Here is a 15011-nt window from a genome sequence, read left to right as displayed (position 1 = left end):
CCATTAATCATCTCACCACCCCTCAGATTTATCTGCTGACCCTTTGGAGGGGCCCGACCCCTAGGTTGGGAACCACTGGACTAAACTAGCTAACTGTATATAAAGTAGTGTAAACTAGCTCCACCTCCAGCAGCTACAACAGTAACATGCTGCTCTAACACTGATGCTTCACTATTAATAATCTAATGATGTCATATATAATAATATATCAATCAGAGGGACCAAACCACTACTTTTACTGCAATACTTTAACTACATCAAGCTCATAATACTTATGTACTTTTACTGCAATACTTTAACTACATCAAGCTCATAATACTTATGTACTTTTACTGCAATACTTTAACTACATCAAGCTCATAATACTTATGTACTTTTACTGCAGTAGGATTTTTCATGCAGGATTTTTACTTGTAATGGAGTATTTTGCTGTATTAGTACTTTTACTGCAGTATTTCTTCCATCATTGTTCATTTAGTTCTGCACAAGAGATTTGTTGACAATAAGAAAAACATATAAAATCATCAACCATATCTTTTAATATATAATAATGAATATTTATTGATATATTTTGTATTAATAATCTTAATCTGTAAATAGTACAATAATAAATGTCAAGCACCTGAAAACTGTACTTAAGTACAGAAGTTGAGTAAATCTACTTAGTTACTTTCCATCACTGTAAATAGATGATTGATAGAAAATCTGATCTAATTTCAGTTGTTGTTTGGATGATTAAAACACTTCAGTTGTGACTGTCAGCACTCTGATTTACCACAGTGCACCCGACACCAAAATGCCTCTTTCTAAGAGAAATCATAGAGACTTTATAGCCAGCTGCTCCACATATTAAAGGACAGCAGAGGACAAGTGATGGCAGAGTTAATGGGGACACTACTTACAGCTCAGAGGTGACTGGAGGATTTCCCACAGCTGGCACGTCTCCACACGACTCACTCGCTCTTTAATCTACTGAAGACTCGTACCTGGAAAAGACACGAGGAAACCTGGCTGCTGAGTTTAAATCTTATTCTGGATAATCTGTTTGATCCTCTGATAGACTCACATCCAGTCTCACTGCTGCACGAAAGCAGCATCTTCTGGAAAAATGTGAAATAAAAAGCAAAGAAAGCCACAGAGTGAAATGTTCAGGTGTTACTGGGCAGACAGAAATGTACTTTCAGCCTTTTATAAAGACGTGTGCAGCTAATATTAGCAAGCTGCAGGAAAAATACAGTAATGCTAACGTTAAACAGTAAGCTAACGTTCTGTTGAAGATTAGCTGGTTGTATTTGGTGATTTTGTGTTTGTGTGGCACCGTTGTGTTTTATATCCTGAGCAGGAAGGAGTTAGAAAATAACGTTTAAACACACAAGTCATTTAAATCAAACACTGATTAAGTTCCATTCATGTGGATTTATAGGGCTAACATAAACGTTAGCTTCTCCAGCAGGCTAACGTCACCTGAACTTTATGTATCGGTGAGTCGGCTGAGTTTCAGTGCAGCTGATTCCTCTTATGAACTGATGTTTATGTCATGAGTTTTGCATATTTTGATCATAAAATAAAATAAAAAGTATTATTGACGTTGCTAGAGGAAACGTCAGAGGATCAAAGTTACTGCAATTCACCCTGAGAGGAACATGAATGTGTGGAGCAGATTTTATGACAATAGATCCATCCAAGAGTAGTCAAAACATTTCATTAAAAACACAAAAGTCAACCTCATGGTGGCGCTAGAGGAGAAGGATTCATCCTCTGGAGAACATGAACGTCTGAACTAACTTGAAGATAATCGGTTAATTATCACAGACGAGAACCAGAAAACACTCCGGACTGACTCCAGAACGACACATAGCAGCGTTTTCATCTGTCTGTGTTATATAAAACCTTTAAACACATCACTGTTAAACAATAATGATGTTTAATGACGCTGTGGTTCAGGTCTGGTTGGGTTTAGGGAAAGGTTCACAGTTATTACAGCCACTAGATGATCTGAACTAACTGTAGCTCGTTTTTGGGTGATTACGACGTGTTCTGTCGTTTTTCTTGGGAGAACAAATATTCACACATGGGAAGCTGAACTTTTTGCTTAAAAAGTTGTTTAAACGATTATTTTGAGATATTTCATTAGCGTGTCCAACAAAAACTTGTACATATAAATGAACGTCCGTTACATTCAAGCTAAACGAGATCACACAATAATGATTAAGCCGCCACATAAATCTCTCTGTATTTCACAGTATACCAGAGTTTTTAATCTGGTGTCGGGTTTGACATTTCCGGCTAACCTCCGGTTAGCTCTCTGCTAACTTGAAGGGGGATAAGGTCATTTAATCGTGCGGCTCTTCTAGACTTTCCAAATGTTATCGGACCGAATGGATCAAATTATGAGTCATTTCGTTGGGGGTTGTGTGACACTCAAAACAATTTATCCATCATTTTACAGCCGTAACGGAGTCGGCTACGGCGTAGCCTCTGACGTAAGCACGTATCAACAGTGTTTTTGTAATTACTCTCACTGCCAGAAGGGGAGACAACAGTTAAAGTATTTAAATTTTTCACAAAGTTGTATCTATTATAGTGTATTTAAATGTTTTTACTTTTTGTGATGCATGATGTGACATCTAGTCATGCAAGCTGAAGATGAGTTTCTGCTTTTGTGCAAAGCAGGTGGACAATAAAGTTGTTTTGATTTGAAAAACGAGCGACAGACCTCTCAGTGAAGACGGCTGGACAGACTGAAGCAGAAATTATTTCAGTTCTGACTGAAACTAATATTTAAATTGTAAGATCTCGGTGGTAGAAATGGACAAACAGCATTATCACACCGGACTCAGACTCTCCTTCATTCTGCATCATTAAAGTCTAATAAAAGCTGAGCAGCTCTGATTGGACCTGCTGGCAGGACGAGCTGCTGCTCTGATTAACACGCATATAGTTTCTCAGTAAAGCTGCTGCTGATGATCAGTTTGGCTCTTCGGGGGTTTGGCTGAATTAGTCAGGTTCCAGTTTTCTTTCCACAGTTTTGACGGTGATGAAAAAAACGAGTTGACCTTTGGCACAGATTGTAACTGAAATCCAGATTTAAAGCCTTTGCATGACAAAAAGCTGCAAGTATTCATCTTCATCATCTCACGGAGGGAGCATCATCTTCACCAATCAGAGCTAAACTTATTTAAGTGCCATTTTTAAATCTGTCATACTTTTTCTCTCTTATCCTGCATGATGCAATATTTAATATATTTCACATTAATTATGTTTAGATCTATGACTTAAGATTATTTTCATTATTAATTAACTTCCAGATGATTTGTTTTGTCTATAAAATGTTAGAAAATAGTGAAAATGCCTGTTATAACTTCTTACAGCTCAGGTCTTGTTTTGTTTGATCAGCAAGAATATTAACTTTACTGTCATGTACGACACAGAAAAGCTGCAAATTTTTGGCCTTTTTGCTAAAAAAACGGATTAATTTTCTGTCGATCAATTAATCGATTAATCACCTATTTGTTGCAGCTCTGAAGAGACATCGTACATCTTTAGACAGGAAATTTAAGACTTTTCAACACTGCAGATCCCTGAAAAACCTTTTTCTCTCTGAACACATGAACTCATCTTTAAAGGAACAGTAGATGAAAAATGTTTAGCTTAGCTTAGCACAAACACTGGAAACAGAGGGAAACTGCTAGCCTAGCTCCATCGTAAGAGAAAAAGATACAAAGTCGTCTGTAATTTTTTAGATGTGAATGTTTCTCATTTTGTCTTTTATTTGCTGAGAATGTTTCTGTGACCTTTGACCTCTTGTTGATAACTGTATGTCGTCTGTATTCTACCTAATGTTACACATTCTATGTATTCTAGTTTCATTTTATATTATTATTATTATCAAGTGGGTTTATTTTCCATCTTCTGTACATTTACATGTTTTTATGTTCATTTTAGGTCTTTTTTTTTATGTGAAGCACTTGGTGAATGTAATTTCTTTTGTTGTAAAGCACTTTCAGCTGCATTTTTTTTGTATGAAAGCTGCTGTACAAATAAAGTTATTTGGAGCCATCATCAAAGCACTCCTGAGGGAGAAGAAGAGGGCACTGAGGTCCGGGGACATGGAGGAGCCCTGCAGTCAGACAGTAGATGAATGAGCTGAACTGTTCCTTCAGTAGATTCGATATGCACCCAGCGACGAGGACACCTCCGACCCTCCGAACATCTCTGCTGACCAGGTGAGGAAGGGCCGAGTAGACTCCAGAGCCTGTTAACCCCTCGGCTGTGTGTCAGACTCCAGCACCTCTTTAACCTACGCCTGGAGAAGCGACTACAGGCCGGTAGCATTAACCTCACACATCATGAAGGCTTCTGAAAGACCTGTCCTGGATTCCCTCCGGCCACTGGTCAAGCCTCCAGTTCACCCACCAACCGGATGTCAGAATGGACGACGCCATTATATCACTGCTATGACAGAGTTTCCACGAAGCTGCGTACACACTACAACGCCGAGCCGGCATTTCACATTTACTCTGGAGGACATTGTAGAAAAGCTTTTGGGGGAGAAAAAGGCTGTTTTAGTCTGAACGGAGGCCAAAACAAAGAGAAAAAGACACGATTGCCTATTGAGGACGTGGTCTCTCGCTGCCACAAACACCTCTGACCCAGAATTTCCATCGGCTGCCTTGAACCTTTTGATACTTTAGCTAAAAGTTAAATATTAATGAAACTGAACATCAGATGATGAGTCACTTTTCATCAGCCACAGATGACCTGAGCAGCTCTGGGAAAACAACCTGTGTAGGCGTCGCATTGAGGAACCTCCTTGTCTGAACCAGGACACCCAGGAGACTGTGTTATATAACCATCCTGTTTCCAGGGCCAGCACCCAACCCTCACCTCAACTCAGCAGGTAAAGCCTCTTGGCTTGGCCTCTGGCAGCACAGCCCTGCGGCAGGTCGACCTGATCTCATTAGGGAGTTATTTTAGGTGCATCCTTGATTCTTCCTTCAGGACCTAAGAGGGTTAGAGAGTCCTGAGGTTTGCTCTCTGCCTGCAGAGTCACTGCAGCCTGGATGTCGGCCGGCTCGACCCTCCTGCTGAAGCCTGCTGGCTTTCATGCAACGGATTTCTAAAATTAATCATTTTTCTTCAATTGGACCCCAAAAAGGTTCCAAGAAAAGGATTGTAAAACCTTTACGAAGCTCCTGCTGTAAACTTGTTCTCATTTTTCTTCTTCTGTCGCCATAAAGGATCCAAGAAAAGGACTGTAAAACGCTTTATAAAGCTCCTTCTGTCACATTTTTGTCATTTTTCTTCTTCTGTCACCTTGAAGGGTCCCAAATAAGGACAGTAATCTCCTTTGTCAAGCTCTTACTGAAGACTTTTTGTAATTTTTGTTCCTCTGTCCCCATTAAGGGTCCCGGAAAAGGACTCTAAACCTCTTCGTCAAGCTCCTGTTGGCACCGTATTTCATCTTCTACTGTAGTGAAGGATCTGATAAAAGGACTCTACACCCCTTTACGAAGCTCCTGCTGCAAGCTTTGTCATTTTTCTTCCCCTGACCCCATAAAGGGTCAGAGATCAGGACTGTAAACTCCTTTATTAGGCTCCTGCTTTCACATTTTTGTTGTTTTTCTTCTTCTGTTCCCTTAAAGGGGTCCAGAAACAGGACCTCTGTTGTCTTCTTCTACTTTCATTCATTGAGGGTCAAGAGGCCTGCATCGCTCGTCGTCTCCTCTTCCTCTCAGTCTTCCTCCTCTCCTCCTTCATCTTCTCGAGGTCTTGTTGTCATTTAACTGCGTGGAACCGCTCCGATGGGGAACCACGGCTCGAACCTGGACGACATCCTGGCGGAGGACATGCATCACTGGTACAACAAGTTCATGCGAGAGTCTCCGTCGGGCCTCATCACGCTGTTCGAGCTGAAGGCCATCCTGGGCCTGAAGGGCATGAGCGAGGACGCCAACAGCTACGTGGATCAGGTGTTCTTCACCTTCGACATGGACGGGGTGAGACGCACACACACAGTAAATGTCCTGAAACAAACGCTGTTTAAATATAACGAGTTCATTTCTGTTAAATTCCAAAAATCTAGTTTTGGGAGTCGTGCTTTGGTTTGACTGGACTGGAAGCAGAGGTCAAAAGTAACTGAGTACTTTTACTCAAGTACTGTCCTTGAGTACAGTTTTGAGATACTTGTACTTCACTTGAATATTTGTACTTTGTGCTACTTTTACTTCTACTTCTCTACATCTGAAAGCTCCTATTTAAATAGAGATTTTACTTAACAACAACATAATATACGTTCTGCTGCACGAGTACTTTTGATACTTTATCTGCTGATAATACTTCTGTACTTCTACTCAAGTAAAAGTACTCAAGTAAGAGCTCAGACTTTTACTTGTAATGGAGTATTTTTACATTGAAGTATTGCTAATGTTAAGTAAAAGATGATTTTTTTAAGAATAAAAGTCCAGATTCTCTGATTCCAGCTTCTTAAATGTGAATATCTTCTAGTTTCTTTAGTCTCTGTGACAGTAAACTGAAGATCTTTGTGTTGTGGACAAAACAAAACATTTGAGGACGTCGTCTGATCCACATTTTTCACCATTTTCTGACATTTTATGGACCAAATGACTAATCAATTAATTGAGGAAATAATCAACAGGTTTACCCAAAACCTTTTGGATAATTATGCCAAAAACACACATCCGTCAAAGGTCAAGTTCATTTTGGTAGTGCCGTTGGTGGGAGTGGAGGCCCCTGCAGCTCACTGGTTATACTGGCCTTTAACCACAAACCAGTTGACTGAAGAAACCAGATTCTGCTTCAGGTGTCAGTGAAGAGCTGCAGGCTGCAAACCAGGAAGCTCTTCTACAACATCTGTATTTCCACTAAGTTCTGAGTTTCAACACAAACAACATGACTTTGTTAAAGGAGGTTCCCAGTGTTCCCAGTGTTCCCAGTGTGTTAAACCAGCAGTCAGGTGTCTGTAATCATTCCTCCTGTTCATACTGGATATTAAAAGATCCTTCAAATGTGCTTTCAATGGAAGTGATGGAGGCCAAAATCCACAGTGTGTCCACACAGTCATTTAAAAGTTGATGTGAAGCTTCTATTCAGCTTCAGCAGTCTGAGTTAGTCATATCAAGTGGATATCTGACACATTCACAGTCTTTTTAGCATCAAATTCCCTCTTTGTGTTTCCTCGGACAGTGTTTCCCTGTTGAGCTGCAGGTGGAAGTATAGTAACAAAAAGAGGGACTTTGGCACTAAAAAGACTGTAACGTTGAAAGATATCTACTTGATTTGACTCATTTGGACGCTGAAGCTTCATATTAGCTTCAGATAAACTTTTAAATACATTTTGTCCTCCATCACTTCCATTGTAAGGTCATTATGAAGGGATCTTCTAATGGTCAGTATGAACAGGAGGAATGATTACAGCAAGAAAAAACAGCTTTAATGTTCATTTGAAGACTGACTGTTGGTTTAAAACACTTGATAAACTGTGAACTCGTCCTTTAAACTTCAGTAAAACTTTAATTTGATTTTTGAAGTATTTTTTATTGAGGTTTTTAGTTCTACTTGATACATAAGTGCAGAACTGTCGACACTGCTGACAGCTGGAAGATAATTCTCAGTATTTTGTATTTTTACTTTTCTGCTCCACTGGAGAAAACTTTTGACTTCCTGTGGTGGAAACTGTGAAGGTGAAACTACGTCTTCAGGGTCTGTGATGTTCTGCAGACAGATTTACTGTAATAACAACAGGATGTCACAGCGTTTTCACAGCAGATGTGATGACGTTGTTGAACATTTCTACACTAAACTGACCTGTGACCTTTCTACTGAGCTTCATCTCAGGAGAAACTACAGAGACAGAAAAATATTCAAAAATACTCAAAATGACAAAGTCGTATCGTATCTGTAAAGCTTGAAACTGAAAACAGAGTTTTTTGTTTGTGATTTAATGTTTTATGTAAGAAGTTTTGACAGTATTTTGGTTCCCATGTTAGTGGAAACATTAACTAACTAACTGCTCTTCTACATTTTACATAAATTAATAATACTATATAAAAGCTCACAGGCTGTTCTGTTTTTATACGAACATGTGGAGCCTCTACAAGTAAATATTATATTTACTTTGATTTTTCATGAATTAAATGTGAGATTTGATTTAAGCAAAACAATTAGTGGATTAAACTGTCAGTTCGTCAACAGATGATTAATTGGCAGCAGTTTTGTAATTAAAGGTTTCAGTCATTTTTGTATAATTGCAAACTGAATGTTTGAATTTTACAAAGTTCTACAATGTGACAATCAAACATTAACTAATCAGTTTAATGATTTTATAAACTTTTTTTGATTAAATAATCCACTTATTTAGTTTTTTTCCTGACCTTTCCACTGTGTGTCATGGTCTTCATCGGTGGAGTGAGTCTGCTCAGTTGTCATGGAGATGGTTTAGTGATCATCACATGACCCAAGTATGAAACATCTGTCATGTGATAACCCCATTAACTGATGAAGGCCATGAGATGCTGCTGACACCTCTGAAAAGGCTAGTAAGTAGCCCTTTAGTAGATTTTTTTTATGTTAAACTATTATTTCCAAAGTGAATTGATTCTTATATGATTCTTTAATCAGTGGCGAAAGAAGTATTCAGATATTTTACTGCAGTAAAAGTACATAAGTATTATGAGCTTGATGTAGTTAAAGTATTGCAGTAAAAGTACATCAGTATTATGAGCTTGATGTAGTTAAAGTATTGCAGTAAAAGTACATAAGTATTATGAGCTTGATGTAGTTAAAGTATTGCAGTAAAAGTACATAAGTATTATGAGCTTGATGTAGTTAAAGTATTGCAGTAAAAGTACATAAGTATTATGAGCTTGATGTAGTTAAAGTATTGCAGTAAAAGTAGTGGTTTGGTCCCTCTGACTGATATATTATTATATATGACATCATTAGATTATTAATAGTGAAGCATCAGTGTTAGAGCAGCATGTTACTGTTGTAGCTGCTGGAGGTGGAGCTAGTTTACACTACTTTATATACAGTTAGCTAGTTTAGTCCAGTGGTTCCCAACCTAGGGGTCGGGCCCCTCCAAAGGGTCAGCAGATAAATCTGAGGGGTGGTGAGATGATTAATGGGAGAGGAAAGAAGAAAAAACAAAGTTCTGATACACAAATCTGTTTTCAGTTTTTGGACTTTTTCTCTAATCTTTGATTTTTGCTGAAATATTGGATCATTTGAACATTTATTGAAATGAAAGCATGTGAGAAGTTTGGAAGGAAAAATCACTATTTGGTGGAGCTGTTAACAACTCATAGACATGTGAAATGTGACCCCGACTACACACTGCTTTTTGTAAGACGTCAAAAGACAAAAAGGTTGGAAACCACTGGTTTCATCTTTAACAATGTGTTGTATTTTAAAAGCTTGTTATATTATCCATTGTGTCAAATCTTCATCTGAAAAGTAACTAAAGCTGTCAAATAAATGTAGTGGAATAGAAAGTACAATATTTCCCTCTGAAATGTAGAAAGTAGCATCACATGGAAATACTCAAGTAAAGTACAAGTACCTCAATATTTTTACGTAGATACAGTACTTAAGTAAATGTATTTAGTTACTTTCCACCAGTGTCTTTAACTCACTTGTTTACTTGTTGAAATCTAATGATTGAAATGTGATTTTCTGACTATAACTGTTCAATAACTTCACTGGATCTAAACGGTTGTGCAGCTTCAGGCTGCAGCAGCTTCATCGGCTCTCTGTCTAATTGGTTTATGGCGTTAGCGTGCAGAGCTATTATCTGCTGGGACTGTTTATGCCGAGCTAAGTGGATTCAGTCAACGATGATGAAGTTCAGTAAGGATGTTCTGAGAGTTCAGGGATTGAAGTTCATCAGTGAAGGACGGCAGCAGATCAAAGTTCAATTTGATGTGTCATCATATAAAGTAAATCGTCCATCTCAAACCTGAACTATGCTTTATATTCACTTATCTTTATTTCATTGTTTTTTTGATTTATTCATTTTTATTTTATATATTTAGTATTTTACTTTAGTAGCCTCTTTCTCTGATCTCACTTGAATGTTTTTCAATTAATTGTTAGTCAATAATCAAGCAAAAAAACAAACAGATTTTAGTTTCTCTAATCTGAATATTTTCAGGTTTTCTGTCATAAAACTGAACATCTTTGGGTTTTGGACTGTTGGTCAGATGAAACACAGCTCTTAAAGGACGAGTTCACAGTTTATCAAGTGTGTTTTAAACCAACAGTCAGGAGCCCAAATGAACATTAAAGCTGTTTTTCTTGCTGTAATCATTCCTCCTGTTCATACTGACCATTAGAAGATCCCTTCATAATGACCTTACAATGGAAGTGATGGAGGACAAAATCCACAGTCTGAAGCTAATATGAAGCTTCAGCCATTCAAACGAGTCAAATCAAGTAGATATCTTTCAACGTTACAGTCTTTTTAGTGCCAAAGTTCCTCTTTTTGTTACTATACTTCCACCTGCAGCTCAACAGGGAAACACTGTCCGAGGAAACACAAAGAGGGAATTTGATGCTAAAAAGACTGTAAATGTGTCAGATATCCACTTGATATGACTAACTCAGACTGCTGAAGCTGAATAGAAGCTTCACATCTACTTTTAAATGACTGTGTGGACACACTGTGGATTTTGGCCTCCATCACTAACATTGAAAGCACATTTGAAGGATCTTTTAATATCCAGTATGAACAGGAGGAATGATTACAGCGAGGAAAACCTCTTTCACTGTTACTATGGACACCTGACTGCTGGTTTAACACACTGGAAACACTGGAAACTGGTCCTTTAATGGACAAAATAACAATTTTAACAACATGTACAGACAACAAGACAAAACAGATCCTGCGTGTGTAGTTGTTTGTAAGAAGTAAATATTGTATTTGTATGAAGAGACAGAAGAACAGAGTGAAGCAGAAATGCAGGTAGAAGAAAAGCTGATGATTCCTGGAGGATCAAAACTGTCCCAAAAACATCTTTAGGTCGAGTCGTTTCACAGCAAAGTCCACATTTCTAACCTCTGCGTCCTAGAAAATATGTTTATATTTGACAAAACTAAGGCTGCTGAATCACATTTTCTGAAGCCGTTGAGTTCAGACACCTGCAGCTTCACGTTGTCAGTCTCTGTGTGATGCTGTTATTAGTTTCTAAACAAACTGACGTGATCAAACTCTTCATGATGAAGGAACATGACTCAGTGCAGCGGTGTGACTCACTGACGTGTTTTTAATTAGATATATCAGACTGTAGATACACACACAATACTTGTTAGCAGATCAGTTCATTGTTGGTTTGGATCGAAACATGTAGACGAAGATAGAAAATCAGCAGAATGATCCTTTAATCAAAGTGTTTTAGTCGTGTAAATGTAAACTCAGAACTCAGGATGTGAAGCTTGTGTTAATTAACTTAATTAGGAAACAATTTGAACATAATTTCTAGGTTTTTCTACATCAAACGTTTCATTATGGGTCAATAACAGTGTTCAGACTCTTCATCATCATCATGTCTGTTTCTTAATATTTGTTTTTTGTGCAGTTTTCTATTTTGTTGTTATATTCAGGTGTTAAGATTACGATCAGTCAACAAGCAGAATAAACTCTAGTTACTGTAATTAGAAAGTGAAAGTGTTTAATTTTAGTATCAGTTAGATTTCAGCGTCAGAAACTGCTGAAAGCTGAAAGTAAAACTCTGCTTTTTTTCACTGGACAAAAGAAGCCAAAGTTATCAAATGTTAAATGTTTTCTTGATACAAGCAGAAAGATTATAATAAAAAATAAAAAATAAAACTACAAATCTGACCAAACATTCATTTATAGAAATCATAGTTTAGCATCATCAGGGTTTAACATCCTTGTTCTCTGTCTTGCAGGACGGTTACATCGACTTTGTGGAATACATCGCAGCCATCAGTCTGATGCTGAAAGGAGAAATCAACCAGAAACTAAAGTGGTACTTTAAACTGTTTGACCAGGACGGAAACGGAAAGATCGACAAGGAGGAACTGGAGACCATCTTCTCGGTAATAAATCACCTCATCACACAAACTCAGTACATTTACTCAAATACTGTACTTCAAACTGTAGATAACTGTATATAAAGTAGTGTAAACTAGCTCCACCTCCAGCAGCTACAACAGTAACATGCTGCTCTAACACTGATGCTTCACTATTAATAATCTAATGATGTCATATATAATAATATATCAGTCAGAGGGACCAAACCACTACTTTTACTGCAATACTTTAACTACATCAAGCTCATAATACTTATGTACTTTTACTGCAATACTTTAACTACATCAAGCTCATAATACTTATGTACTTTTACTGCAATACTTTAACTACATCAAGCTCATAATACTTATGTACTTTTACTGCAGTGAAGTATCTGAGTACTTCTTCTGTATGTGAGTCTTTCCATAAGAAGTTAATGGATGTTTAAAACTCTTGAAATTTTAAGTTTTATGATATTAAGCACATTGTTCACATCTGAAGTTGCCTTTCAAAGAAGTAAAACCATTAAATTAAATTAAAGGAGAAAGTCAGTGTTGATGAGTTGAGGTCAGAGTATAACTATCAGTGCTCAGATCTCCTTTAAATAAAACTTTGATTGAACAGTGAAGCCGACCTGCAGGAACTGATTCAGCAGAATGAAGCCGCTGCCGCTCCAACAGAAAACTGGGCTGGATTAAGTCTGAAATTAGACAAGTGTTAATCTGCTGAATGAGCTCAATCTATCAGCCAACAGGAAGCTGCTGAAGTGGGGCGATCGACTCCGACGACGTCAGTCCGGTCTGAGGGACATCCGCGACCCTGGTCTGCTGATGTAGAGCAGCACTGACGGCGGAGGACAAATTGACCCAGATTTAAGATTTAATGATAAGATGTTATAATCAGCACGTAGTTAAATGTTAATGGAAACAGAATATTTAAAATTTGAATTTGAAAAGTTAAAGTTCCTGAAATGGAAAACAGAGAAAAGCTTAAATGTAAATGTGTAATGGAAAATAAAAACTAGTGTGGGTGAAATGATCAGTCTCATATTATTCTCATAATCTGAGTGACTCATGAACGAAGCTGCTGTGTGAGCCGCAGATTCTGACTTTTTAAAAGTTAAAAGGAAACAGAGCCGCTGACATTACTGACCTGTTGTTGTTGTGTCGCCCTCTGCAGGCCATCCAGGACATCACACGGAACAGAGACATCGATCCTGAGGAGATCGTCTCGCTCATATTTGAGAGGATCGATATAAAGAAAGAAGGTAACGAACGGCGACTCGTTACTGTGTTTAACAAACTGGTTAGCTTAAAGCAAACTGCAGCTTTTAAAGGAACAGTTCACAAGTTACAAGTGTCTTAAAGCAACAGTCAGGAGCTCAAATGAACATTAAACATGTTTTTCTTGCTGTAATTATTCCTCCTGTTCAAACAAACAACAGATAGAGATAAAAATGATCACTTCATTATGCAAGATTTTGAAATAAAGAACATTTTTGCTCTATATAGTGTCTGACTGTGTGAAGAATGTTTGCACAGGAAGTGCTTATTTATAGAGCTGCAACTAACGATTATTTTCTCAATTAATCAAGATCTTTATAATCTATAAAACATCAGATAACTCAAAGATATTCAGTTTACTGTCAGAGAAACTACAGAAACCAGAAAATATTCACATTTAACAAGCTGGAATCAGAGAATTCGGACTTTTGTTCTTAGCAAAAAAAGACTCCAAATGATTAATCGATTATCAAAATAGTTGGCGATTAATTTAATAGTTACAATTAATCAATTAATTGTCTAATCATTGCAGCTCTACGTATTTATATGTTGTATGATTGCGTGTCATGTGGATCATGTCCAACGATATGACGAACGGTACGGAAATGAAAATTAATTCATTTACACACAGTTTCCTGAGAAAGGCACCATTATAACCCCTCAACCGTCTTTTGACCTTTGACCCCCAGGTGAAATGACCCTGGAGGAGTTCATCGAGGGTGCCAAAGGCCATGATGACATCATGGAAATGCTGAAGAGTATAATGGACCTGACGCCGGTGTTAATCATCATCGTGGAGGGAAGAGCAAACTGAGAGCCGACGCAGCGGGGACGACAAAGACTGACTGAAGCAGAACCCCAAACCCCCGCCCCCCCAGTATAAACCCTGCCCCCCTCCATCCACACAAAAAGAAAAGACTTGCCCCCCACCCCCCCCACAGAGAGTCACCTGACATGTTCTGATGAGAGCGAGGCAGCGGGAGCCGATGGACTGTGATTGGCCGCCACCGCTCCTCGTCTCCAGACGTCGGGACGAAAGAGGAACTCTGAACGCTTTGATGTTTCTGTTTCCAGCCGTCATTCTGAGTCTCACTTTCAGTTTCCAGAGATAAATACGTCCAGAGCTGAGTGTCGAACATCAATCAATCATCCATCATCAAATCATTTCTGGTGCTCGTATCATAAACTTTTCAAATGATCCCCATCTTTAAATCTGTCCGGCTGAATTTTGGGGGAAAAATGTTTAAAATGAAGCAAAAACATGTAAAATATATTTCCAGCTGACGGGAAGGTGCAGACATAGAAAATGGATTCTTGGGTTTGAATCATAGACTGTATAAAAATATGGACGTAGTTACCGTGACGTCACTCGTTGGTTTCTGAAGAGCGGTTTTGAAGCTCAACGTGAGCCGCTCCGGCCGTCGCCATCTTAGCCGTGCGTGACGCTGCCTAACTCCCAGCCAATCAAAAATGGGTAAAGAGGCGGGCCGAATGGCTGAAACAAGCCACCTAGCGGCTGGCGGTCCTGTCACTCAAAGCAGCCATGTCCTTCATTATGCATAACTTTACGGCTTAATAAAATTTAAACGGGTGAGTTATAAAAAAATTCCCCCCCCGTACAGTTGTCATGAAAGAGGAAATTAGCTACAGACACATAAACCGTTGTTTGTACCAGG

General features: G+C 38.4%; 1 protein-coding gene across 1 annotated transcript; it reads left to right on the top strand.

The window, feature by feature from the left end:
- The first annotated feature begins 2221 nt into the window (after positions 1-2221).
- On the top strand, positions 2222-14198 carry guca1d (guanylate cyclase activator 1d). The gene is made up of 4 exons (XM_067609007.1): positions 2222-5999; positions 11929-12078; positions 13232-13319; positions 14025-14198. The coding sequence occupies exons 1-4, from the start codon at positions 5805-5807 to the stop codon at positions 14147-14149; spliced, it is 558 nt and encodes a 185-aa protein (XP_067465108.1). The 5' UTR covers positions 2222-5804; the 3' UTR covers positions 14150-14198.
- The last annotated feature ends 813 nt before the right edge of the window (positions 14199-15011 follow it).

Source organism: Thunnus thynnus, chromosome 13, assembly GCF_963924715.1.
Source record: "Thunnus thynnus chromosome 13, fThuThy2.1, whole genome shotgun sequence".
In the NCBI taxonomy this organism is placed as follows: domain Eukaryota; kingdom Metazoa; phylum Chordata; class Actinopteri; order Scombriformes; family Scombridae; genus Thunnus; species Thunnus thynnus.
This window is presented reverse-complemented; position numbering and strand designations above follow the sequence as displayed.